General features: G+C 53.9%; 1 protein-coding gene across 1 annotated transcript; it reads right to left on the bottom strand.

Annotated features, from left to right (window-relative positions):
* Positions 1 to 783: 783 nt before the first annotated feature.
* On the bottom strand, positions 784 to 27,788 carry LOC310920634 (leucine-rich repeat LGI family member 4-like; the record flags this gene model as incomplete). The annotated part of the gene is made up of 9 exons (XM_083880699.1): positions 784 to 1,086; positions 7,745 to 8,259; positions 9,954 to 10,118; positions 12,139 to 12,317; positions 16,572 to 16,643; positions 17,254 to 17,325; positions 18,241 to 18,312; positions 23,945 to 24,016; positions 27,547 to 27,788. 9 exons carry the CDS (start codon positions 27,786 to 27,788, stop codon positions 784 to 786), a joined length of 1,692 nt encoding a protein of 563 aa, XP_083736825.1.
* Positions 27,789 to 27,988: the final 200 nt, after the last annotated feature.

Here is a 27,988-nt window from a genome sequence, read left to right on the forward strand (position 1 = left end):
CACCAGGATGTGACACTGGCCAATGTCCCCAGATGTCACTTCAACATCCCCTCGATGTCACCTCATGTCCCCATCCCCATGGTGACACAGTGGCCATTGTCCCCATGTCCCTCCAGCCATTACGTGTCCCCTGATGTCCCCTCATGTCTCCATGGTGACGTGGTGGCCACCATCCCCATGTCTCCAGCTGCCACCACATGTCCCCATGGTGTCCCCTCATGTCCCCATCCCCATGGTGATGTGGTGGTCACTGTCCCCATGTCCCTCCAGCCATGACGTGTCCCCATGGTGTCCCATCATGTCCCCACACCGTGACCAATGTCCCCATGTTCTCATGGTGTCCCCTCATGTCCCCATCCCCATGGTGATGTGGTGGCCATTGTCCCCATGTCCCTCCAACTGCCATGACGTGTCCCCTGATGTCCCATCACATCCCCACACCGTCACCGATGTCCCCATGTTCTCATGATGTCCCCTCATGTCCCCATCCCCATGGTGATGTCATCGCCATTGTCCCCATGTCCCTCCAGCCACCATCATGTGTCCCCATGGTGTCCCCTCATGTCTTCATGGTGACACAGTGGCCATTGTCCCCATGTCCCTCCAGCCGCCACCACGTGTCCCCTGATGTCCCATCACGTCCCCACACCGGCTGTGACCAATGTCCCCATGTTCTCACACACGCCCATCTCCACAGTGACCAATGTCCCCTCCGTGTCCCCTCATGTCCCAAAGTCCACAACGCCACGGGCCGATGTCCCCTCCGTGTCCTCATCCGTCCCGTCACGTCCCGATGTCCTCGGTGACGTGGGCGTAGATCTGGGTGGCCCCCTTGAAGCTGGTGGCCACCAGGAAGTGCCGGTGGCCCACGGGCAGGGGCACGAAGGCGCGGGGCGTGGGCGCGGGCAGCTCCTGGGCGGGCTCCAGGCGGCCGCCGGCGCCCAGGCGGAAGACGCGGCTGGGGGCGAAGTCGTTGCCCAGCAGGACGTAGCGGTGGCCGGCCAGGAGCAGCGGCTGGAACACCATGGAGCCGCGGGCCGGCACCTGCTGCACCTCGCGGAACATGGAGCCCTCCCAGCGCATCACCTGCGGGGCGGCAACGGGGTCAGTGAGGGGTCGGGGGGACAGTGAGGGGTCAGGGGGACAGCAATGGGGTCAGGGGGACAGCAATGGGGTCAGGGGGACAGTGAGGAGGTCAGGGGGACAGCAATGGGGTCAGGGGGACAGCAATGGGGTCAGGGGGACAGTGAGGAGGTCAGGGGGACAGCAATGGGGTCAGGGGGACAGTGAGGGGGTCAGGGGGACAGTGAGGGGTCAGGGGGACAGTGAGGGGTCAGGGGGACAGCAATGGGGTCAGGGGGACGGCAATGGGGTCAGGGGGACGGCAATTGGGTCAGGGGGACAGCAATGGGGTCAGGGGGTCAGTGAGGGGTCAGGGGGACAGTGAGGGGTCAGGGGGACAGCAATGGGGTCAGGGGGACAGTGAGGGGGTCAGGGGGACAGTGAGGGGTCAGGGGGACAGTGAGGGGGTCAGGGGGACAGCAATGGGGTCAGGGGGACAGCAATGGGGTCAGGGGGACAGTGAGGGGGTCAGGGGGACAGTGAGGGGGTCAGGGGGACAGCAATGGGGTCAGGGGGACAGTGAGGGGTCAGGGGGACAGTGAGGGGGTCAGGGGGACAGCAATGGGGTCAGGGGGACAGTGAGGGGTCAGGGGGACAGTGAGGGGTCAGGGGGACAGTGAGGGGGCCAGGGGGACAGTGAGGGGGTCAGGGGGTCAGTCATGGGGTCAGGGGGACAGTGAGGGGGTCAGGGGGACAGCAATGGGGTCAGGGGGACAGTGAGGGGGTCAGGGGGACAGTGAGGGGTCAGGGGGACAGTGAGGGGGTCAGGGGGACAGTGAGGGGGTCAGGGGGACAGTGAGGGGTCAGTCATGCAGTCAGGGGGACAGCAATGGGGTCAGGGGGACAGTGAGGGGGTCAGGGGGTCAGCAGTGGGGTCAGTCATGGGGTCAGGGGGACAGCAATGGGGTCAGGGGGACAGCAATGGGGTCAGGCAGGGGGTCAGGGGGTCATGGGGTGGGTGGTGGGGTCATGGAGTGAGTTGTAGGGTCAAGGGTTGGGTGATGGGTCATGGGATCATGGGATGAGTGATGGGACCAAGGGATGGGGTCATGGGACCATGGGATGGGTCATGGGGTCATAGGGTGGGTCATGGGGTCATGGCCTGAGTTGTAGGGTCAAGGGTTGGGTGATGGGATCACAGGACCATGGGATGGGTGATGGGGTCATGGGATGGGTCATGGGGTGGATGGTGGGGCCATGGGATTGGTTGGGTTGGGTTGGGTTGGAGCCCTCCCACCGCATCACCTGGGGGACAACAGGGTGGGGTCAGTAACGGGGTCAGGGGGTGGGTTGTAGGGTCAAGGGATGGGTCATGGGGTCATGGGATTGGTGATGGGGTCATGGAATGGGATCAAGGGTTGGGTGATGGGTCATGGGGTCATAGGATGACTTTTGGGACCATGGGATGGGTGATGGGGTCAGGGGGTGGGGTCATGGGGTGGATGGTGGGGCCATGGGATTGGTTGGGTTGGGTTGGAGCCCTCCCACCACATCACCTGTGGGACAATGGGGTGGGGTCAGGGGTCAGGGGGACAGCCATGGGGTCAGGGGGTCATGGGATGGGTCATGGGGTCATGGGGTGGGTGGTGGGGCCATGGGATTGGTTGGGTTGGGTTGGAGCCCTCCCACCACATCACCTGTGGGGCAATGGGGTGGGGTCAGTAATGGGGTCAGGGGGTGGGTTGTAGGGTCAAGGGTTGGGTGATGGGACCGTGGGATGGGTGATAGGACCATGGGGTGAGGTCATGGGGTGGGTGATGGGACCAAGGGGTGGGTGATGGGACTGTGGGATCATGGGATGGGTGATGGGGTCAGGGGGTGGGGTCATGGGATGAGTGATGGGTTGCGCTGATGGGGTCAGGGGGTCAGAGGTGGGGTCAGGGGGTCAGAGGTGGGGTTACATCACCCTGATGGACCCCATAACCCCATGACCTTCATGGACCCCCATAACCCCATGACTCTGATGACTCCGCATAACCCCATAACCCTGATGACCCTCCATGACCTTCATGGACCCCCATAATAACACCACAACCCCGATGACCCCTACTAACCCCATGACCCCGATGACCCCCATAACCCCACGACCCTGATGACCCCATAACCCCACGACCCTGATGACCCCATAACCCCACAACCCAGATGACCCTCATAACCCCATGACCCTGATGACCCCATAACCCCACGACCCTGATGACCCCATAACCCCACGACCCTGATGACCCCATAACCCCACAACCCAGATGACCCCCATAACCCCATGACCCTGATGAACCCCCATAACCCCACAACCCAGATGACCCTCATAACCCCATGACCCTGATGACCTCCCATAACCTGATGACGGTGATGGCCCCCCATGCCCACATTACCCTTAAGACCCTCATAACCCTGATGGACCCCATAACCCCACAACCTTGATGACCCCCCATAACCCCATGACCTTCATGGACTCCCATAACCCCATGACCCTGATGACCCTCCATGACCCCACAACCCTGATGACCCCTCCATGGCCACATGATCCCATGACCTTGATAAGCCTCCATAACCCTGATGGAACCCCACAACCCCAATGACCCCCATAACCCCACGACTCTGATGACCCCCATAACCCCATGACCTTCATGGACCCCCATAACCCCATAACCCTGATGGAACCCCCCATAACCCTGATGACCCCCATAACCCCATGACCCTGATGAACCCACAACCCCAATAAGCCCCATAACCCCACAACCCTGATGTACCCCCATAACCCCATGACTCTGATAACTCCCCATAACCCCACAACCCCGATGACTCCCATAACCCCATGACCCTAATGTACCCCCATAAACCCATGACCCTGATGACCCTCCAAGATCTTCACGGACCCCCATAACCCCACAACCCTGATGACTCCCATAACCCCATGACCTTGATGGAACCTCATGACCACATCACCTCGATGGACCCTCCATGACCCCATAACCCTGATGACCCCCATAACCCCATGACCCTGTTGACCCCCCATAACCCCATAACCCCACAACTCTGATAACTCCCCATAACCCCATAACCCTGATGACCCCCATGACCCCATGACCTTCATGGACCCCCATAACCCTGATGACCCCCATAACCCCATGACCTTCATGGACCCCCATGACCCTGATTACCCCCTATAACCCCACAAGCCCAATGACCCCCATAACCCCATGACCTTCATGGACCCCCATAACCCCACAACCCTGATGGAACCCCCCCATGACCGTATTGACTCCCCATAACCCCACGACCCCAATGACCTCCATAACCCCACAACCCTGTTGACTCCCCATGACCCTGATGACCCCACAACCCTGATAACCCCCATACCCCAATGACCCTGATGACCCTCCATGACCCCAATGACCCCCATAACCCCATGACTGTGATGACCCTCCATAACCCTGAGGGAACCCCATGACCTCATGCCCCCAGTGACCCCCCTGACCCCATGACCTTGATGGACCCCAACAGACCCATGACTTTGACGGACCCCCATAAACTACAACCCCGATGACCCTCCGTGACCCCATGGCCCTGATGACCCCCATAACCCCGTTACCCTGATGATCCCCCATGACCATCATGGACCCCTATAACCCCATGACCCTGATGACCCCCACGACCGTGATGACCCTCCATGACCTTCATGGACCCTGATGACACCCACAACCCCAATAACTCCCATAACCCCCCAACCCCCATAACCCCCATAACCCCCATGACCTCACAACCCCAATAACCCCCATAACCCCACAACCCTGATGACGCCCATGATCCCATGACCTCACAACCCTGATGACCCCCATAACCCCACAACCCCAATAACCCCCATAACCCCACAACCCTGATGTACTCCCATAACCCCATGACCCTGATAACTCCCCATAACCCCATGACCCTATTGACTCCCCATAACCCCATAACCTCTATGACCCCCATAACCGTAATGTACCCCCATAACCCCACAACTCGGATGACCCCCATAACCCCATGACCCTGTTGACCCCCCATAACCCCACAACCCTGATAACCCCCATACCCCAATGACCCCCTATAACCCCATGACCTTCATGGACTCCCCATAACCCCATAACCCTAATGTACCCCCATAACCCCACAACCTTCATGGACCCCCATAACCCCACAACCCTGATGACTCCCCATAACCCCATAACCGTGATGACCCCCATAACCCCAATGACCCTGATGACCCTCCATGACCCCAATGACTCCCATAACCCCATGACCACGATGGCCCCCCATGCCCACATTACCCTTATGACCCCCATAACCCTAATGGACCCCCATAACCCCATGACTCTGATGACCCTCCATAACCCTGAGGGAACCCCATGACCTCATGGCCCCAGTGACCCCCCTGACCCCATGACCTTGATGGACACCCTTGTCCACATGACCCTGACAGCCTCCCATACCCACATTACCCTTATGACCCCCATAACCCTAATGGACCCCCATAACCCCATGAGCTTCATGGACCCCCATAACCCCATGACCCTGATGACCCCCACAGACCTGTGACTCTGATGACCCCGTAACCCCATGACCCTGCTGACCCCCATGACACCATGACCTTCATGTTCCCCTATAATCTCATGACCTTGATGACCCCCATGACCCTGATGACCCCCATAACCCCACAACCCTGATGAATCCCATGACCTTGATGGACGCCCATGTCCACATGACCCTTATGACCCCCATGACCCTGATGGACGCCCATAACTCCACAACCCCTGTTATCCTGATGACCCCCATGACCCTGAAAACTCCCCACAACCCCATGACCTTCATGGACCCCTATAACCTCATGTCCTTCATGGACCCCCATAACCCCACGACCCTGTTGACTCCCCATAACCCCACAACCCGGATGACCCCCCCCATAACCCCATAACACTGATGACCCCCATAACCCCAATGACCCTGTTGACCCCCATAGCCCCACAACCCTGATGACCGCCATAACCCCCTGTCCTTCATGGACCCCCATAACCCCACGACCCTGTTGACTCCCATTACCCCATGACCCTGATGAACCCCATGACCTTGATGGACCCCCATGCCCACATTACCCTTATGACCCCCATGACCCTAATGGACCCCCATAACCCCACAACTCCAATAACCCCCATAACCCCCTGTCCTTCATGGATCCCCATAACCCCATGACCCTGTTGACCTCCATGACCCTGATGGCCCCCCATGCCCACATTACCCTTATGACCTTCATAACCTTAATGGACCCCCATAACCCCATAACCCTGTTGACTCCCATAACCCCATAACCCTGATCACCACCATAACCCCACGACCCTGATGACCCCATAACCCCATGACCTTCATGGACCCCCATAACCCCATAACCCCATAACCCTAATGTATCCCCACAACGCCATGACCGTGATGACCCTCCATGACCTTCATGGACCCCCATAACCCCATGACCTTCATGGACCCCCATAACCTCATGACCCCAATAACCCCCATAACCCCATGGCCCCAATGACCCCCATAAACCCATGGCCCTGATAGAACCCCACGGACCTGTTACTCTTCTTACCCCCCATGACCCTGTTGACCCCCATAAACCCATGACCCTGATGACCCTCCATGACCCCACAACCCTGATGACCCCTCCATGGCCACATGATCCCATGACCTTGATAAGCCTCCGTAACCCTGATGGAACCCCACAACCCCAATGACCCCCATAACCCCACGACTCTGATGACCCCCATAACCCCATGACCTTCATGGACCCCCATAACCCCATAACCCTGATGGAACCCCCCATAACCCCGATGACCCCCATAACCCCATGACCCTGATGAACCCACAACCCCAATAAGCCCCATAACCCCATGACCTTCATGGACCCCCATAACCCCAATGACCCCCATAACCCCATGACCCTGATGACCCCCATGACCCCACAACCCCAATAACCCCCATAACCCCACAACCCTGTTGACTCTCCATGACCCTGATGACCCTGATGACCCTCCACAACCCTGATAACCCCCATACCCCAATGACCCCCTATAACCCCACGACCTTCATGGACTCCCCATAACCCTGTGACCCTGATGACTCTCATAAGCCCACAACCCTTAAGACCCCCATAACCCCATGACCTTCATGGACCCCCATAACCCCATGGCTCCAATGAGCCCCATAACCCCATGACCCTGTTGACTCCCATAACCCCATGACCCCAATAACCCCACAACCCCAATAACCCCCATAACCCCAATGATCCCCCATAACCCCATGACCTTCATGGACCCCCATAACCCCATGGCTCCGATGAGCCCCATAACCCCATGACCCTGTTGACTCCCATAACCCCATGACCCCAATAACCCCACAACCCCAATAACCCCCATAACCCCATGACCTTCATGGACCCCCATAACCCCATGACCTTGTTGACTCCCATAACCCCATAACCCCAATAACCCCACAACCCCAATAACCCCCATAACCCCATGACCTTCATGGACCCCCATAACCCCACACCCCCTTACACACCCCAATCCCCACCCCACACCCCCACCCCATATATCACCTTGGCGTCCCCCAGGAACCGCGTCAGGCAGAGGAAGACGCTCCCCCTGAGCCGGAAATGCTTGGCGGCGTAGACGTCGGGCACGTGCGGGATGTCGGTGTGGGGCGCGAAGCCGCCGCCGCTCCAGCGGTAAACCAGGGGCCGCCGCGCCGCGCTGCACAGCACCAGCGCCGGCCGCCCGCCCAGCTCCAGGAACTCCAGGTGCGTGTCCCTCTGCCACGCCCGCAGCGTCTGGTGCGGGTAGAAGCCGCCCGAGCCCCAGCGGAACACGGTGCTGGTGCCGCCCTTGGAGCTGTCGGCCACCCCCAGGTAGAGGTGGCCACCCAGGCGGGCCGAGGCCACGGCGTGGGGACGGCGCAGGTGGCCCGAGCCCAGGGCTTGGTGACGCACGAAGGACGAGCCGGGGCCGCCGGAGCGACGCCAAACCCAGGAGCCGCCGCCCAGCTGGGCCACCACCATCAGCAGGGTGTCGTTGTCCATGGGCAGGGGGTGGCAGGCCACGGGGGAGGAGCCTGGGGACACCGAGGGGACAGGAGGGGACAGGAGGGGACGTTAGGGGGGTGAAGGGGTGAGGGGATGGGGGGGGAGAAGGGGTGAGGGAGGTGTTGGAGGGGCTGGGGGTGTTGGGGACCTTGGGGACATTGGGGGCACTGGGGACATTGGGGACATTGGAGATGTTGGGGACCTCGGGGACAGTGGGGACATTGGGGACATTGGGGATGTTGGGGTGATGGGGACATTGGGGACTTTGGGGACCTTGGGGACATTGGGGACCTTGAGGACACTGGGGACCTTGGGGACATTGGGGATCTTGGGGACATTGTGGATATTGGGGTGATGGGGACCTTGGGGACTTTGGGGACATTGGAGTTATTTGGGTTATAGAGACCTTGGGGACATTGGAGATGGGTTGATGGGGACCTTGGGGACCTTGGGGACATTGGGGACACTGGGGACATTGGAGACCTTGGGGACACTGGAGATCTTGGGGACACTGGGGACACTGAAGACATTGGGGACATTGGGGACCTTGGGGACATTGGAGACCTTGGGGACATTGGAGATGTCATGATGGGGACCTTGGGGACATTGGGGATGTTGGGGTGATGGGGACCTTGGGGACATTGGAGAACCTCCCCTTGACCTGGTCCCACTCCCATCCCATTTCCCCCCATTTCCCCCCATTTTCCCCCCATTCCCCCATTTTTCCCATTTTTCCCTGTTTTCTCTCACAGTTGATGACGGTGGGGCCCAGAACCTCCCTTTGACCTGGTCCCACTCCCACCCCATTTCCCCCCATTTCCCCCCATATTTCCCCCATTTTTTCCCAATTTTCCCCCATTTTTTTTCCATTTTTCCCCCCGTTTCTCTCACTGTTGATGATGGTGGGGCCCAGAATCTCCTCCCCATTTTTCCTCATTTTTTCCCCATTTTTTCTCCATTATTTTTCATTTTTCCCCCATTTTTTTGCAGATTTTCCCCATTTTTTTGCAGATTCTCCCATTTTTCCCCATTTCCCCCCATTCCTCTCACCATTGATGATGTGGGGGCCCGGAATCTCCTCCCCATATTTCCCCCCAATTTTCCCCCATATTTCCCCCCATCTTTTCCTTGATTTTCCCCATTTTTCCCCTTTTTTTTGCAGATTTTTACAGTTTTTTCCTCCATTTTTTCCCCATTTTTTTTCAGATTTTTACCATTTTTTTGCAGATTTTACCCTTTTTTTTCCTGTTTTCCCCCCATTTCTCACACAGTTGATGATGGTGAGGGCCCAGAATCTCCTCACCATTTTTCCCCATCTTTTCCTTGTTTTTTTTCTCATTTTTCCCCATTTTTCCCCATTTCCCCCCATTTTTTTCATAATTTGTCACCAATTTTTCCAGGTTTTTTCTCCATTTTTCCCGTTTTCCCCCGTTTCTCTCACAGTTGATGACGGTGGGGCCCAGAACCTCCCCTTGACCTGGTCCCATTTTTTCCCCATTTTTCCCCATTTTCCCCATTTTTCTCCTTTTTTTCAGTTTTTTCTGATTTTTTCCCCATTTTTCCCCATTTCCCCCCATTTTTTCTCACTGTTGATGACGGTGGGGCCCAGAACCTCCTCCCCATATTTCCCCCATTTCCCTCCATTTTTTCCTTGTTTTTCCCCATTTTCCCCCATTTTTTCCCATTTTCCCCATTTCCCCCATTTTCCCCCCGTTTCTCTCACTGTTGATGACGGTGGGGGCCCGGAAGCGCCCCCCGAGCTGGTCCCACTCCAGCAGGGCGCAGGCTCCGGCCACGGGCTGGGCCAGGGCCACCCCGGGGTGCCCCCCCAGGGTGAAGGGCTCGGCCCCCAGGGACGAGAACGGGAGAGACTGGAACGGCCGCAGCTCTGGGGACAGGGGACAGCTTGGGGACAGCTTGGGGACAGCTCTGGGGACAGCTTGGGGACAGCTCTGGGGACACGGGGACACAGCCAGGGACAGCCCAGGGGACACAGGGACATGGAGACAGCTTGGGGACAGCTCTGGGGACAGGGGACAGCTCTGGGGACACGGGGACACACCCAGGGACAGCTCTGGGGACAGGGGACAGCTTGGGGACAGCTTGGGGACAGCTCTGGGGACAGGGGACAGCTTGGGGACACGGGGACACAGCCAGGGACAGCTCAGGGGACACAGGGACAGCTTGGGGACAGCTCTGGGGACAGGGGACATCACTGGGAACATGGGGACACAGCCAGGGACAGCTCTGGGGACATGGGGACAGCTTGGGGACAGCTCTGGGGACAGGGGACAGCTTGGGGACAGCTTGGGGACAGCTCTGGGGACAGGGGACAGCTTGGGGACACGGGGACACAGCCAGGGACAGCTCAGGGGACACAGGGACAGCTTGGGGACAGCTCTGGGGACAGGGGACATCACTGGGAACATGGGGACACAGCCAGGGACAGCTCTGGGGACATGGGGACAGCTTGGGGACAGCTCTGGGGACACGGGGACAGCTGGGGACAGCTCTGGGGACACGGGGACAGCTGGGGACAGCTCTGGGGACATGGGGACAGCTTGGGGACAGCTCTGGGGACATGGGGACATCCCTGGGGACACAGGGACACACCCAGGGACAGCCCAGGGGACACGGGGACATCCCTGGGGACACGGGGACACCCCAAGGACATCCTCAGGGACACGGGGACAGCTTGGGGACATCCCTGGGGACACGGGGACATCCCTGGGGACATGGGGACACAGCCAGGGACAGCCTGGGGACATCACCAGGGACATGGGGACATCCACGGGGACACGGGGACACACCAAGGGACAGCCTGGGGACACTCCCAGTTCATCCCAGTATAACCCAGTTCCTTCCCAGTCCCATTTTTACCCAAAAAAAATCCCAATTCTTACCCCTAAAATCCCCATTTTTCACCCCAAAACCCCCCGATTTTTTCCTCCCATTCCCTCCCAGTCCTTCCCAGTATAAACCAGTAACCCCAAATCCCCTTTTCTACCACTCCCAGTCCCTCCCAGTCCCTTCCAGTTCATCCCAGTTCCCTCCAGTATAATCCAGTCTCATTTTTACCCCCAAAATCCCAATTTTTACCTCTAAAATCCCCATTTTTCACCCTAAAAACCACCGGGTTTTTTCCTCCCAGTCCCTCCCAGTATAACCCAATATGTCCCAGTATAACCCAGTCCCCTCCCACTCCCATTTTTACCCCCAAAATCCCCATTTTTCACCCCAAAACCACCGGATTTTTTCCTCCCAGTCCCTCCCAGTCCCTTCCAGTTCATCCCAGTATAACCCAGTCCTCTCCCGGTCCCATTTTTACCCCAAAAATCCCATTTTTACCTCTAAAATCCCCATTTTTCACCCTAAAACCACCGGGTTTTTTCCTCCCAGTCCCTCTCAGTATATCCCAGTATAACCCAGTCCCCTCCCACTCCAATTTTTACCCCTAAAAACCCCATTTTTCACCCCAAAACCCCCAGATTTTCCCTCCCAGTTCCCTCCAGTTCCCTCCAGTCCCTCCCAGTATAACCCAGTATAACCCAGTCCTCTCCCAGTCCCATTTTTACCCAAAAAATACCATTTTTCACCCCAAAATCTCCATTTTTCACCCCAAAACCCCCGGATTTTTTCCTCCCAGTCCCTCCCAGTATAACCCAGTTCCCTCCCAGCCCCTCCCAGTTTGTCCCAGTCCCTCCCAGTTCCCCTCAATGAACTCCCAGTGTCTCCCCGGCTCCCCCTGGTGGCCACTTTGGGAACTGCAGCGCCCTCCCAGTAACTCCCAGTATAAACCAGTTCCCTCCCAGTCCCATTTTTACCCCTAAAATCCCCATTTTTCACCCCAAAACCCCCGGGTTTTTTCCCCCCAGCCCCTCCCAGTATAAACCAGTCCCCCCAGTTACCGTGGCGGTGGCACTGGAGCTGGCGGGGGCTGAGCAGGGCCAGGGGGGTGCCCTGGTGGGGGAGGGGCCCCCGGCAGCGCCCCCCGCCCTCGGTGGGGGAGGGGCCGGGGCGGGTCCCCAACCAGCGCAGGAGCCACCGCAGGTGACAGTCACAGCGGAACGGGTTCCCACGGAGGTCACTGAGGTCACAGGGGGACAAAGTGGCATCAGAGTGACACCAAAGTGTCATCGAGTGACATCAAGTGGCACCAAAGTGACACCAAGTGACAGTAAAGGGACACCAAGTGTCAGCAAATGGCACCAGGTGGCATCAAAGTGACGCTGAAGTGACACCAAGTGGCATCAAAGGGACATCGAGTGTCACCAAGTGGCACCAAATGGCACCAAAGTGACACCAAAGGGACATTAAATGGCACCAAAGTGGCACAAAATGGCACCAAGTATCACCAGGTGGCACCAAGTGTCATCAAGTGACACCAAATGGCACCAGGTGGCACCAAATGGCACCAAAATGACACTAAAGGGACACAAAATGGCCCCAAGTGGCACAAAATGGCCCCAAGTGGCACAAAATGGCATCAAAGTGACATCAAGTGACAGTAAAGGGACACCAAGTGTCATCAAATGGCACCAGGTGGCACCAAAGTGTCAGCAAATGACACCAGGTGGCGCCAAATGGCACTAAAGTGACACCAAGTGACACTAAAGTGACACCAAAGTGTCATCAAGTGGCATCAAAGTGACACTAAAGTGACATCAAATGTCCCCAAAGTGGCACTAAGTGGCACTGAATTGTCATCAAGTGGCACCAGAGTGGCACTAAAGGGACACTGAGTGTCACCAAATGGGCCCAAAGTGACATGAAATGTCACCAAAGGCCACCAGAGTGGCACCAGAGTGACATTAAATGGCACCAAGTGACACTCAAGGGACACAAAATGGCCCCAAGTGACACCAAATGGCACCAAAGTGGCACTAAAGGGACGTTAAATGGCACCAGGTGGCACCAAATGCCACCAGAGCGACACCAAAGTGACACAAAATGGCCCCAAAGTGTCACCAAGTCCCATCAAGTGCCACCAGGTGGCACCAAAGGGACACTAAAGTGACACCAAGCGTCGCCAAAGTGTCATCGAGTGACACCAGGTGGCACCAAGTGGCACCAAAGTGACACCAAGTGACAGTAAAGGGACACCAAGTGTCATCAAATGGCACCAGGTGGCATCAAAGTGACACTGAAGTGGCACCAAAGTGACACCACAGGGACATTAAATGGCACCAAAGTGGCACCAAATGGCACCAGGTGGCACCAAAGTGGCACTAAAGGGACACCAAGTGTCATCAAGTGACATCAAATGGCACCAAAGGGACATTAAATGGCCCCAGGTGTCACCAAAGTGACATCAAGTGGCACCAAAGTGACAGTAAATGCCACCAGGTGGCGCCAAAGTGACACCAAGTGGCACCAAGTGACACTAAAGGGACATCAAATGGCACCAAATTGTCACTAAATGGCACCAGGTGTCACCGAAGTGGCACTGAGTGACACCAAATGGCCCCAAGTGGCACTAAAGGGTCACCAAGTGTCATCAAAGTGTCACCAGGTGGTACCAAAGGGACATTAAATGGCCCCAATGGCACCAAAGTGTCATGGAGTGACACTAAAGTGGCACCAAGTGGCACCAAATTCTCAGCAAATGGCCCCAAGTGGCACCAGGTGGCACCAAAGTGGCACTAAAGGGACACCAAGTGTCATCAAGTGACATCAAGTGGCACCAAAGTGACAGTAAATGCCACCAGGTGGCGCCAAAGTGACACCAAGTGGCACCAAGTGACACTAAAGGGACATTAAATGGCACCAAATTGTCACCAAATGGCACCAGGTGGCATCAAATGCCACCAGAGCAACACCAAAGTGACACAAAATGGCCCCAAAGTGTCACCAAGTCCCATCAAGTGGCACCAGGTGGCACCAAAGGGACACTAAAGTGACACCAAGCGTCACCAAAGTGTCATTGAGTGACACCAGGTGGCACCAAGTGGCACCAAAGTGACACCAAGTGACAGTAAAGGGACACCAAGTGTCAGCAAATGGCACCAGGTGGCATCAAAGTGACACTGAAGTGGCACCAAAGTGACACCACAGGGACATTAAATGGCACCAAAGTGGCACAAAATGGCACCAAGTGTCACCAGGTGGCACCAAAGTGTCATCAAGTGACACCAAATGGCACCAGGTGGCGCCAAATGTCACCAAAGTGGCACTAAAGGGACATTAAATGGTCCCAAGTGGCACAAAATGGCATCAAAATGACACCAAGTGACAGTAAAGGGACACAAAGTGTCATCAAGTGTCACCAAAGTGTCATTGAGTGTCATCAAGTGTCACCAGGTGGCACTAAAGGGACACCAAGTGTCACCAGGTGGCACTAAAGGGACACCAAGTGTCACCAAAGTGGCATCAAGTGACACCAGGTGGCGCCACAGTGACACCAAATGGCACCAAAGTGACACTAAAGGGACACAAAGTGACACCAGGTGGCGCCAAAGGGACATCAAATGGCACCAGGTGTCACCAAAGTGACACCACAGTGACACCAAATGGCCCCAAAGTGGCACTAAGTGGCACTGAATTGTCAGCAAATGCCACCAGGTGGCGCCAAAGTGACACAGAGTGGCACCAAATGGCACCAAATGGCACCGAAGTGACACTAAAGGGACACCAAATGGCCCCAAAGTGGCACAAAATGGCACCAAGTGGCACCAAAGTGTCACCAAGTGGCACCAAATTGTCATCAAATGTCACCAGAGTGACACTAAAGGGACACTAAAGTGGCACCAAATGGGCCCAAGTGGCATCAAAGTGACATCAAGTGGCACCAAGTGACACCAAATGGCCCCAAGTGGCATCAAATGGCACCAATGTGGCACTAAAGGGACACAAAATGGCCCCAAAGTGTCACCAAGTGTCATCAAGTGGCACCAAATTGTCACCGAAGTGTCACCAGGTGGCGCCAAAGTGACAACAAATGGCACCAAAGTGACACTAAAGGGACACAAAATGGCATCAAAGTGGCACAAAATGGCCCCGAGTGGCACCAAAGGGACATCAAATGACAGCAGGTGACATCAAGGTGACACTGAAGTGACACCAAAGTGCCACCAACCTCCCCAGTGTCCCCCCAGTGTCCCCAATGTCTCCAATGTCCCCAATGCCCCCAATGTCCCCAGTGTCCCCAATGTCCCCAGTGTCCCCAATGTCCCCCAATGTCCCCCAATGTCCCCCCAGTGTCCCCAATGTCCCCCCAGTGTCCCCAATGTCTCCAATGTCCCCAGTGCCCCCAATGTCCCCAGTGTCCCCAATGTCCCCTCAATGTCTCCAAATGTCCCCAATGTCCCCAATGTCCCCCAATGTCCCCCCAGTGTCCCCCAGTGTCCCCCCAGTGTCCCCAATGTCTCCAATGTCCCCAGTGCCCCCCAATGTCCCCCAATGTCCCCCCAGTGTCCCCAATGTCCCCAGTGTCCCCAATGTCCCCAATGTCCCCCAAGTGTCCCCAGTGTCCCCAGTGTCCCCAATGTCCCCCCAGTGTCCCCAGTGTCCCCAATGTCCCCAATGTCCCCAATGTCCCCAATGTCCCCCCAGTGTCCCCAGTGTCCCCAGTGTCCCCAATGTCCCCAATGTCCCCATGTCACCCACAGCTGGGTCAGTGTCCCCTCAGTGTCCCCAATGTCCCCAATGTCCCCCAATGTCCCCCAATGTCCCCAATGTCCCCAATGTCCCCAATGTCCCCCCAGTGTCCCCAGTGTCCCCAGTGTCCCCAATGTCCCCAATGTCCCCATGTCACCCACAGCTGGGTCAGTGTCCCCTCAGTGTCCCCAATGTCCCCAATGTCCCCAATGTCCCCCAATGTCCCCCAATGTCCCCAATGTCCCCAATGTCCCCATGTCACCCACAGCTGGGTCAGTGTCCCCAGTGTCCCCAATGTCCCCCCAGTGTCCCCTCAGTGTCACCCACAGCTGGGTCAGTGTCCCCTCAGTGTCCCCAGTGTCCCCTCAGTGTCACCCACAGCTGGGTCAGTGTCCCCTCAGTGTCCCCAATGTCCCCAATGTCCCCAATGTCCCCAATGTCCCCAATGTCCCCAATGTCCCCCCAGTGTCCCCAGTGTCACCCACAGCTGGGTCAGTGTCCCCTCAGTGTCCCCAGTGTCCCCATGTCACCCACAGCTGGGTCAGTGTCCCCTCAGTGTCCCCAGTGTCCCCATGTCACCCACAGCTGGGTCAGTGTCCCCAGTGTCCCCAGTGTCCCCAGTGTCACCCACAGCTGGGTCAGTGTCCCCAATGTCCCCAATGTCCCCAGTGTCCCCAGTGTCACCCACAGCTGGGTCAGTGTCCCCAATGTCCCCAGTGTCCCCAGTGTCCCCAGTGTCACCCACAGCTGGGTCAGTGTCCCCAGATCCTGGAAGAGGCCCCGGGGCAGCGACTCCAGGCGGTTGTTGGCCAAACTCCTGTGGGGACATTTGGGGACAGTTTAGGGACATTTGGGGACAATGGGAAGATTGGGGATAATTTGGGGAAAATTTGGGGGAATTTTGAGGGAAATTTGGGATAATTTGGGGGAAATTTGGGGACATTTGGGGAAAATTTGGGGTAAATTTGGGACAATTTGGGGGAATTTTGGGGAGATTTTGGGGGAATTTTGGGGACATTGGGGACATTTGGGGATAATTTGGGGATAATTTGGGGAAAATTTGGGGGAAATTTGGGGAAATTTGGGACAATTTTGGGGGAATTTTGGGGTGATTTTGGGGACATTTGGGGACAGTGGGGGACATTGAGGAAATTGGGGACATTTGGGGATGTTTGGGGACATTGGGGACATTTGGGGACATTTGGGGATGATTTGGGGAAAATTTGGGGTGAATTTGGGACATTTGGGGACATTTAGGGGACATTTTGGGAGATTTGGGGACATTTTAGGGACATTTGGGGACATTTTAGGGACATTTTGGGGAAAATTTGGGGAAAATTTGGGGACAATTTGGGGGGAATTTTGGGGTGATTTGGGGACACTTTGGGGACATTGGGGACATTTGGGGACACTCTGGGGACACTCACAGGAACAGGAGCCCCCGGAGTCCCCTCAGGGCCGTGGGGGCGATGGAGCCCAGCTGGGTGTCCTCGATGAACCTGCACCAGTATGGACCAGTATGGACCAGTACGGACCAGTACGGACCAGTACGGACCAGTATGGACCAGTATGGACCAGTGTGGACCAGTGTGGACCAGTTTCCCCCCAGTCCCCTCAATGTGGGGGCGGAGCCCGCAGTGACCGACAGGGGGCGCTGAGCCGCCACTTCCGGGACTACAACTCCCATCGTGCCCCGCGCCCCATAGACTGCCGTTACTTCCGGGACTACAACTCCCATCGTGCCCCGCGGTCCTTAAAGTGGCCCCAGTCCCTCCGAGCCACTCCCAGTTTAACCCAGTTGATCCCAGTCCATCCCAGTTTATCCCAGTTCCCTCCCAGTATAACCCAGTATCTCCCAGTATATCCCAGTCCAACCCAGTCCTATTTTTTATCCCCAAAGTCCCAAATTTTACCTCTAAAATCCCCATTTTTCACCCCAAAACCCCCGGATTTTTCCCTCCCAGTATAAACCAGTATAACCCAGTCCCCTCCCAGTCCATCCCAGTAACTCCCAGTATAAACCAGTATAACCCAGTATAACCCAGTTCCCCTCCAGTCCCCTCCCAGTTTGTCCCAGTTCCCCTCAATGAACTCCCAGTGTCTCCCCGGCTCCCCCTGGTGGCCACTTTGGGAACTGCAGCGCCCTCCCAGTAACTCCCAGTATAAACCAGTTCCCTCCCAGTCCCTCCCAGTCCATCCCAGTCCACCCCAGTATATCCCAGTATATCCCAGTCCCATTTTTACCCCAAAAAAATCCCAATTTTTGCCTCTAAAATCCCCATTTTTCACCCCAAAACCCCCGGGTTTTTCCTCCCAGTATAAACCAGTCCCTCCCAGTTTGTCCCAGTTTATCCCAGTGCCCTCCCAGTATAACCCAGTCCCCCCCAGTCCCCCCAGTCCCCCCAGTCTCTCACAGGTACTCGAGCGCCCCCAGCCCGTCGAAGGCGCCGTCCCCGATTGTCCCCAAACGGCCCGAGGTCACCAACCTGTGACATTGGGGACATTGGGGGACATTGGGGACATTGGGGGGACATTGGGGACAGTGGGGACATTGGGGACATTGGGGGACATTGGGGACATTGGGGACATTGGGGGACATTGGGGACATTGGGGGGACATTGGGGACATTGGGGACATTGGGGACATTGGGGGACATTGGGGGGACATTGGGGACATTGGGGGGACATTGGGGACATTGGGGACATTGGGGACATTGGGGGGACATTGGGGACATTGGGGGGACATTGGGGACATTGGGGGGACATTGGGGACATTGGGGGACATTGGGGGGACATTGGGGACATTGGGGGGACATTGGGGACATTGGGGACATTGGGGACATTGGGGGACATTGGGGGGACATTGGGGACAGTGGGGACATTGGGGACATTGGGGGACATTGGGGACATTGGGGACATTGGGGGACATTGGGGACATTGGGGGGACATTGGGGACATTGGGGACATTGGGGACATTGGGGGACATTGGGGGGACATTGGGGACATTGGGGGGACATTGGGGACATTGGGGACATTGGGGACATTGGGGGGACATTGGGGACATTGGGGGGACATTGGGGACATTGGGGACATTGGGGACATTGGGGGACATTGGGGGGACATTGGGGACATTGGGGACATTGGGGACATTGGGGGGACATTGGGGACATTGGGGGGACATTGGGGACATTGGGGACATTTGGGGACATTGGGGACATTGGGGACATTTGGGGACATTGGGGGACATTGGGGGACATTGGGGACATTGGGGACATTGGGGGGACATTGGGGACATTGGGGACATTGGGGACATTGGGGACATTTGGGGACATTGGGGGACATTGGGGACATTGGGGACATTGGGGGGACATTGGGGGGACATTTGGGGTCATTGGGGGACATTGGGGACATTGGGGACATTGGGGACATTGGGGGACATTGGGGGGACATTTGGGGACATTGGGGACATTGGGGGGACATTGGGGGGACATTGGGGACATTGGGGGGACATTGGGGGGACATTTGGGGTCATTGGGGGACATTGGGGACATTGGGGACATTGGGGACATTGGGGACATTGGGGGGACATTGGGGGGACATTTGGGGTCATTGGGGGACATTGGGGACATTGGGGACATTGGGGACATTGGGGACATTGGGGGGACATTGGGGACATTGGGGACATTGGGGACATTTGGGGTCAATTAGGGACAACTTGGGGACATTTTGAGTCAATTTGGGGCAAATTTGGGACATTTGGGGACATTTTGGGATATTTTTAGGGTCATTTGGGACAATTTTGGGACAATTTGGGGGAAAATCAGGACATTTTATGGTCACTTCGGGGACAATTTGGGGACATTTGGGGACATTTTGGGACATTTTGGGACAATTTGGGGTCAATTTTAGGAATTTTGGGATCAATTTGAGAGAATTTTTGGGACAATTTGGGGACATTTGGGGAAAATTGGGGGTAAATTTGGGACATTTTTGGACAATTTTGGGACAATTTGGGGCAAAATTGGGACATTTTGGGGCAATTTTGGGGACATTTGGGGCCATTTGGGGATAATTTTGGGGCCATTTGGGGCAATTTTGGGATTTTTTGGGATATTTTGGGGCTATTTTGGGTCATTTTTGGGCTATTTTGGGGGTGTTTTGGCGAGTTTTGGGCTATTTGGGGCTTTTTTGGGATGTTTTTGGGGTGTTTTGGGCTGTTTCAAGGTGTTTGGGGGATATTTTGAGATATTTTGGGTCCATTTGGGTGGTTTTGGGGTGATTTGGGCTATTTTGTGGCATTTTTGGGCAGGTTTTGGTTGTTTTGGGGTGTTTTGGGGTATTTTGGGTTCATTTTGGGATATTTTGGGGTGATTTGGGTATTTTTTGGGTCATTTTTGGGCCATTTTGGGCTATTTTGGGATATTTTGGGCGATTTTGGAATATTTTGGGCTATTTGGGGGTGATTTTGGGATATTTTGGGTCAATTTGGGGCAGTTTTGGGCTATTTTGGGGCTATTTTGGGCTATATGGGGCGATTTTGAGGCATTTTTGAGGCGTTTTGGGTGTTTTTGGGGCATTTTGAGGCAGTTCTTGGGCTATTTTGGGGCGATTTGGGGCATTTTTGGGGTGTTTTGAGTGATTTTTGTGGGTGTTTTGGGATATTTTGGGATGTTTTGGGGGTGTTTTTGGGATACTTGGGTCATTTGGGGCAGTTTTTGGGCTATTTAGGGGCAGTTTTGGGCTTTTTGGGGATGTTTTAGGGCAGTTTTGGGTTATTTTGTGGCATTTTTGGGCTGTTTTGGGTAATTTTTGGGGTATTTTGGGGTGTTTGGGTCATTTGGGGGCCATTTTGAAATATTTTGGGCTATTTTGGGTTATTTTGGGCTGTTTTGGGATATTTTTGGGCATTTTTGGGCTATTTTGGGCCATTTGGGTAATTTTTGGGGATATTTTGGGGCTATTTTGGGTCATTTTGGGGCCATTTTGGGGCATTTTTGGGCAGTTTTGGTGCCATTTTGGTCTATTTTGGGGCTATTTTGGGATATTTTGGGTGATGTTGGAATATTTTGGGTGATTTTTGGGTGTTTTGGGCAGTTTTGGGTCATTTTGGGTCATTTTTGGGCGATTTGGAGGCAGTTTGGGGCTATTTGGGGATGTTTTAGAGCAGTTTTCGGCATTTTTGAGCTTTTTTGGTGTGATTTTGGGGCCATTTTGGCCTATTTGGGGCTATTTTGGGTCCATTTTGGCCTATTTGGGGCTATTTTGGGTCAGTTTGGGCTATTTTGGGGCAGTTTGGGGCTGTTTAGGGTGTTTTGTGCTATTTTGGGGGTATTTTGGGCTATTTTGGGACATTTTGGACGTTTTTGGGGCATTTTTGGGCTATTTTGGGGCATTTGGGGGCGTTTCGGGATGTTTTGGGTGTTTGGGGCTGTTTTGGGTCCATTTGGAGCTGCTTTGAGATGTTTTTGGGGTGTTTTGGGCTATTTGGGGAATTTTGGGGTGTTTTGTGCTATTTTAGGGACATTTTAGGGTGTTTTGGGGTGTTTTGGGGCTATTTTGAGGCATTTTGGGGCCATTTTGGGCTATTTTGGGGTGATTGTGGGCTATCTTGGGATGTTTTGGGTCATTTTGGAATATTTTGGGCTATTTTGGGGATATTTTGGGGCTATTTTGGGTCATTTTGGGTCCATTTTGGGGCATTTTTGGGCAGTTTTGGGGCTATTTTGGGATATTTTGGGTGATGTTGGAATATTTTGGGCTATTTTGGGCTGTTTTGGGTCATTTTTGGGGTACTGAAGGGCAGTTTTGGGCTATTTGGGGATGTTTTAGGGCAGTTCTGGGTCATTTTGGGGCATTTTTGGGGTGATTTTGGGCCTATTTTTGGGTGATTTCGGGTGTTTTGGGTGATTTTGGGCTATTTTGGGCATTTTTGGGGTCATTTTTGGCGTGTTTTGGGTGATTTTGGGTCATTTTTGGGCTATTTTGGGGCTATTTTGGAGTGGTTTTGGGGTGATTTTGGGTGATTTTGGGTCATTTTTGGGTCCATTTTGGGTCCATTTGGGGATATTTTGGGATGATTTGGGGCTATTTTTGGGGCCATTTTGGGATATTTTGGGCCATTTTGGGAAAATTTGGGGGTTTGGGACCATTTTTGGGATTTTTTGGGGTAATTTTGGGGTGATTTTGGGGCCATTTTGGGATATTTTGGGGTGGTTTGAGGGGCTTTTTTGACATTTGGGCTCTTTTGGGGGTTTTGTGCTATTTTTGGGGTGATTTTGGGATATTTTGGGGCATTTCTGGGGAGTTTTATGGGTGTTTGGGGGCATTTTTGGGGTGGTTTGGGTGGTTTTGGGGCTATTTTGGGGTATTTTAGGGATATTTTGGGATGGTTTTGTGGCGATTTTGGGGCGTTTTGGGATATTTTGGGGGGCTTTGTGCTTTTTGGGGGGTGTTTTAGGTGATTTTGGGGGGGATTTGGGGCTATTTTTGGTTGTTTTGGGGTGTCCTGAGGCATTTTGGGGGGCAGTTTGGGCTGTTTGGGGGCATTTTTGGGCTATTTTTTGGGTGTTTTGGGGCATTTTGGGGCTATTTTGAGATAATTTGGGATGTTTTGCGATGTTTTAGGGGCAATTTTGGGTCATTTTGGGGCATTTTTGGGGCTATTTGGGGCTATTTTGGAGCATTTTGGGATATTTTGGGCTCTTTTGGGTCATTTTGTGCTATTTGGGGCTGATTTTGGGATATTTTGGGGCCTTTGGGGGTGTTTTGGGCATTTTTGGGTCATTTTTGGGCTATTTTGGGGTCATTTTGTGCTGTTTGGGGCTGATTTTGGGATATTTTGGGGCGTTTTGGGTCATTTTTGGGCTATTTAGGGGCAGTTTGGGGCTATTTGGGGATGTTTTGGGGAAGTTTTGGGTCATTTTTGGGCTATTTTGGGGTCTTTGGGGCTGTTTTGGGGCCATTTTGGAATATTTTGGGTCTATTTTGGGGCTGGTTTTGGATATTTTGGGAGATTTTGGGTCCATTTTGGGCTATTTTGGGTGATTTTTGGGCTATTTTGGGTCATTTTTGGGCTATTTTGGGCAGTTTTGGGGTTTTTTGGGTAATTTTGGGATATTTTGGGCTCTTTTGGGTCATTTTGGGGTGATTTTGGGGTGAATTTTGGGGTGTTTTGGGCTATTTTGGGGTGGTTTGGGTGGTTTTTGGGGTGTTTTAGGGCAGTTTGGGGTCATTTTTGGGCTATTTTGGGGTGACTTGGGGTGATTTTGGTCCATTTTGGCCTATTCGGGGGAGATTTTGGGATATTTTGGGGCAATTTTGGGTCATTTTTTGGCATTTTTGGGGTTTTTTGGGTCATTTTGGGCTGTTTTGGGTCATTTTTGGGGAGATTTTGGGTCATTTGGGGGCATTTTTGGGCCATTTTGGGCCATTTTGGGTCTATTTTGGGTCTATTTTGTGCTATTTTGAGGCATTTTGGGGCAGTTTTTGGGCTATTTTGGGTCATTTTGGGGCCGTTTTGGGGCATTTTGTGGCTTTTTTGAGCTGTTTTGGGTAAATTTGGGGGCTATTTTGGGTTATTTTGGGGTGTTTGGGGTGTTTCGGGTGATTTTGGGTCATTTAGGGGCAGTTTTGGGATATTTTGGGATGTTTTGGGTCATTTTTGGGCTATTTTGGGCATTTTTGGGGTCATTTTTGGGGTGATTTTGGATGGTTTTGGGTATTTTGGGGTGATTTTTGGGATATTTTGGGTCATTTTTGGGCTATTTTGGGTCTATATTGGGATATTTTGGGTCCATTTTGGGATATTTTGGGACGTTTTGGATGTTTTGGGCTGTTTAGGGTCTATTTTGGGATATTTTGTGCTATTTGGGGTCATTTTTGGGTCATTTTTGGGCATTTTTGGGTCATTTTGGGCTATTTTGAGGCAGTTTTGGGGTTTTTGGGGCCATTTGGGGCTATTTTGGGGCTATTTTGGGTCATTTTTGGGCTGTTTTGGATGATTTTTGGGGTATTTTGGGTCATTTTTGGGCTATTTTTGGGCTATTTTGGGGTGTTTTGGGGTGTTTTGGGGTGTTTTGGGGTGATTTTGGGTGATTTTGGGTGATTTTTGGTGACTCACAGCAGGGTGAGCTGCGGGAGGTGCCGGAAGCCGCCCTCGGGAAGAGCCTCGAGATCCCAACGGATCAAAGAGCTGAAAACGGGGAAAAAAAACATAAAAAATGGGGAATTCGGGGGGAAATGGGGGTTTGGGGGGAAATGGGGGTTTGGGGGAAATTTGGGGGAAAAAATGGGAATTTTTGGGGCAATTTGGGGAAATTTTTTGGGGAATTTGGGGGGAAAATTTGGGGAATTTTGGGGGAAATTTGGATGGAAAATTGGGGAAATTTGGGGGGAAATTTGGGGGAATTTGGGAGAAATTTTGGGGGAAATTTTGGGGGAAATTTGGGGAGAAATCGGGAAAATTTTGGGGAAATTGAGAAATTTGGGATAATTTTGGGGGAAATTTGGGAAAATTGGGGGTGAAATGGGAATTTGGGGGGAAATTTGGGGGAAAAAATGGGAATTTTTGGGGAAATTTGGGGAAATTTTTGGGGGAAATTTGGGTGAAAATTTGGGGGAAATTGGAGGAAAAAATGGGAAATTTGGGGGGAAAAACGGGAATTTGGGAAAATTTGGGGGGGAAATGGGAATTTTGGGGGAAATTGAGATATTTGGGAAAATTTGGGGGGAATTAGGGAGAAAAATGGGAATTTTGGGGAAAATCGGGGGAATTTTTTAGGAAATTTTTGGGAAAATTTTGGGGAAATTTTGGGGGGAAATGGGAAATTTGGGGGAAATTGAGGAATTTGGAAAATTGGGGGGAAATGGGAAGTTTGGGGGTAAAAATGGGAATTTTGGGAAAATTTGGATGGAAAATTGGGGAAATTTTGGGGAAATTTTGGGAGGAAAAACTGGGAATTTGGGGGGAAATTTGGGGTGAAATTTGGAAAATTGGAGAAAAAATGGGAATTTTGGGAGAAATTGGGGGAAAAATTGGGGAAATTTGGGGGAAAATTTGGGGGAAATCGAAAAATTTGGGAAAATTTGGAAAATTGGGGGAAATTTGGGGGGAAATTTTGGGAGAAAATTGGGGGAAATTGAGAAATTTGGGGGAAATTTGGAAAATTGGGAGAAAAATGGGAATTTTGGGGGGAATTGGGGGAATTTGGGGGAAAATTTGGATGGAAAATTGGGGGAAATTTTGAGGGAAATTTGGGTGGAAAAAACTGGGAATTTGGGGGAAAATTGGGGGGAAATTGGGGAAAATTGGGGGAAAAAATAGGAAATTTTGGGGGAAAATTGGGGGAATTTGAAGGAAATTGGGGAAATTTTGGGGAAAACTGGGACCAAACTGGTCCAAACTGGTCCAAACTCGGAGACCAAAAATTTGGGGTCCTGGGGGGGTTTTGGGGAGGGTTTTGGGGGTCCCATTAAAGGGGAGGGTCCCAAAATTTTGGGGTCAAAGGGGGGATTTGGGGAGGGTTTTGGGGAGGGTTTTTGGGGAAAATTTTTGGGGAGATTTTGTGGGTTTTGGGGTCCAGATTTTGGGGTCAAAGGGGGGTTCAGGGAGGGATTTTGGGGTCCCAAATTTGGGGTCAAAGGGGGGGATTTGGGGAGGGTTTTTGAGGTTTTTGGGGAGGGTTTGGGGAGGTTTCTGGGGGGGTTTTTGGGGAGAATTTTTTGGGGGTTTTTGGGGTCCGGATTTTGGGGTCAAAGGGGAAAGTTCAGGGAGGGGTTTTGGGGTCCCAATTTTGGGGCTCAGGGAGGGTTTTGGGGGATTTTTGGGTCCCAATTTTGGGGTCCAAGGGGGGGTTCAGAGAGGGTTTTGGGGGATTTTGGGGTCTGGATTTTGAGGCTCAGGGAGGGTTTTTGAGGCCCCAAATTTTGGGGTGAAAGGGGGGGATTTGGGGAGGGGTTTGGGGAGGTTCAGGGAGGGTTTGGGGGGGGATTTTGGGGGTTTTGGGGTCCCAAATTTGGGGTCAAAGGGGGGAATTTGGGGAGGGGGTTTTGGGGTCCGGATTTTGGGGTCAAAGGGGTGGATTTGGGGAGGGGTTTTGGGGAATTTGGGGGTTTTGGGGGTGCCAGATTTGGGGTCAAAGGGGGGGGTCAGGGAGGGGTTTTTGGGGTCCAAATTTTGGGGTCAAAGGGGGGGATTTGGGGAGGGTTTTGGGGGGATTTTGGGGAGAATTTTTGGGGGCTTTTTTGGGTTTTTTGGGGTCGGGATTTTGGGGCTCAGGGAGGGTTTTTGGGGTTTTTGGGGTCCCAAATTTGGGGCACGGGGGGGAGATTTGGGGAGGGTTTTTTGGGGGGATTTTGGGGATTTTGGGGTCCCGAATTTGGGGTCCAAGTGGAAGGTTTTGGGCGTTTTTGGGGTCCAGATTTTGGGGTCAAAGGGAGGGATTTGGGGAGGATTTCTGGGGGGTTTTGGGCTTCCAAATTGTGGGAGCAAATGGGAGGGTCAGGGAGGGGTTTTGGGGTCCAAATTTTGGGGTCAAAGGGGGGGATTTGGGGAGGGGTTTGGGAGGATTTTGGGGAGATTTTTTTGGGTTTTTTGGGGTTTTTGGGGTCGGGATTTTGGGGTTCAGGGAGGGATTTTGGGGTTTTTGGGGCCCCAAATATTGGGGTCAAAGGGGGGGATTAGGGGAGGGATTGGGGAGGTTCAGGGAGGGTTTTTGGGGTCCGGATTTTGGGGTTTTGGGGGTCCCAATTTTGGGGTCCAAGTGGAGGGTTTTGGGGGTTTTTGGGGTCCGGATTTTGGGGTCAAAGGGGGGGATTTGGGGAGGGTTTTGGGGGGTTTTTTGGGTCCGGATTTTGGGGTTAAAGGGGGGTCCAGGGAGGGATTTTGGGGTCTCAGATTTTGGGGTCAAAGGGGGGGATTTGGGGAGGATTTGGGGGGGCTCAGGGAGGGTTTTGGGGGAGATTTTGGGGAGAATTTTTGGGGTCCGGATTTTGGGGTCAAAGGGGAGGTTCAGGGAGGGGTTTTGTGGTTTTTGGGGTCCAAATTTGGGGTCAAGGGGGTGATTTGGGGAGGGATTTCGGGGTGATTTGGGGAGGGGATTTTGGGGTGATTCGGGGAGGGGTCTCGGGGTGATTTGGGGAGGGGTCTCGGGGTGATTTGGGGAGGGGTCTCGGGGTGATTTGGGGCATTTTTGGGGTGATTTGGGGAGGGGTCTCGGGGTGATTTGGGGTATTTTTGGGGTGATTTGGGGAGGGATTTTGGGGTGATTTGGGGAGGGGTCTCGGGGTGATTTGGGGAGGGGTCTCGGGGTGATTTGGGGAGGGGTTTCGGGGTGATTTGGGGAGGGGTCTCGGGGTGATTTGGGGAGGGGTTTCGGGGTGATTTGGGGAGGGGTCTCGGGGTGATTTGGGGCATTTTTGGGGTGATTTGGGGTATTTTTGGGGTGATTCGGGGTATTTTTGGGGTGATTTGGGGAGGGGTTTCGGGGTGATTCGGGGAGGGGTCTCGGGGTGATTTGGGGAGGGATTTTGGGGTGATTTGGGGAGGGGTCTCGGGGTGATTTGGGGTATTTTTGGGGTGATTTGGGGAGGGGTTTTGGGGTGATTTGGGGAGGGGTCTCGGGGTGATTTGGGGAGGGGTCTCGGGGTGATTTGGGGAGGGATTTTGGGGTGATTTGGGGAGGGGTCTCGGGGGGATTCGGGGTGTTTTTGGGGTTCACTCACAGTGTCCTGAGGCCGGGGGGGAACCCCCGGGGGACTCCCCCCTTTCCCCCCCGGCACCACCCGCCGGGCCCGTCGCAGGCGCAGCCCCCGGGACAGGGACCCCCAAACCCCCCCCCGGGACAGGGACCCCCAAGACAGGGACCCCCCCCGGGGGAGACCCCGAACACCGGGACCCCCCCCAGGGCCCCGAGGGGGAGGGGACACAGGAATAGACACAGGAGGGGGAGGGGCATGGCCCACATGGGGGGAAAAATGGGGGAAAAAGGAAAAAAAAATTTAAAAATTTAAATTTTTTTTGGTGGAAATGCCCCAAAAAATTCAGGAAAAAATCGTGAAAAAGTCCTCAAAAAATCCCGAAAAATTCAGAAAAAAAATCGTCAACAAGTCCCCAAAAATTCACGGAAAATTCCCAAAAAATCACGATAAATTCCTGGGAAAATTG

Source organism: Zosterops lateralis, assembly GCF_965231275.1.
Source record: "Zosterops lateralis genome assembly, chromosome: 31".
Classification (NCBI taxonomy): Eukaryota; Metazoa; Chordata; class Aves; order Passeriformes; family Zosteropidae; genus Zosterops; species Zosterops lateralis.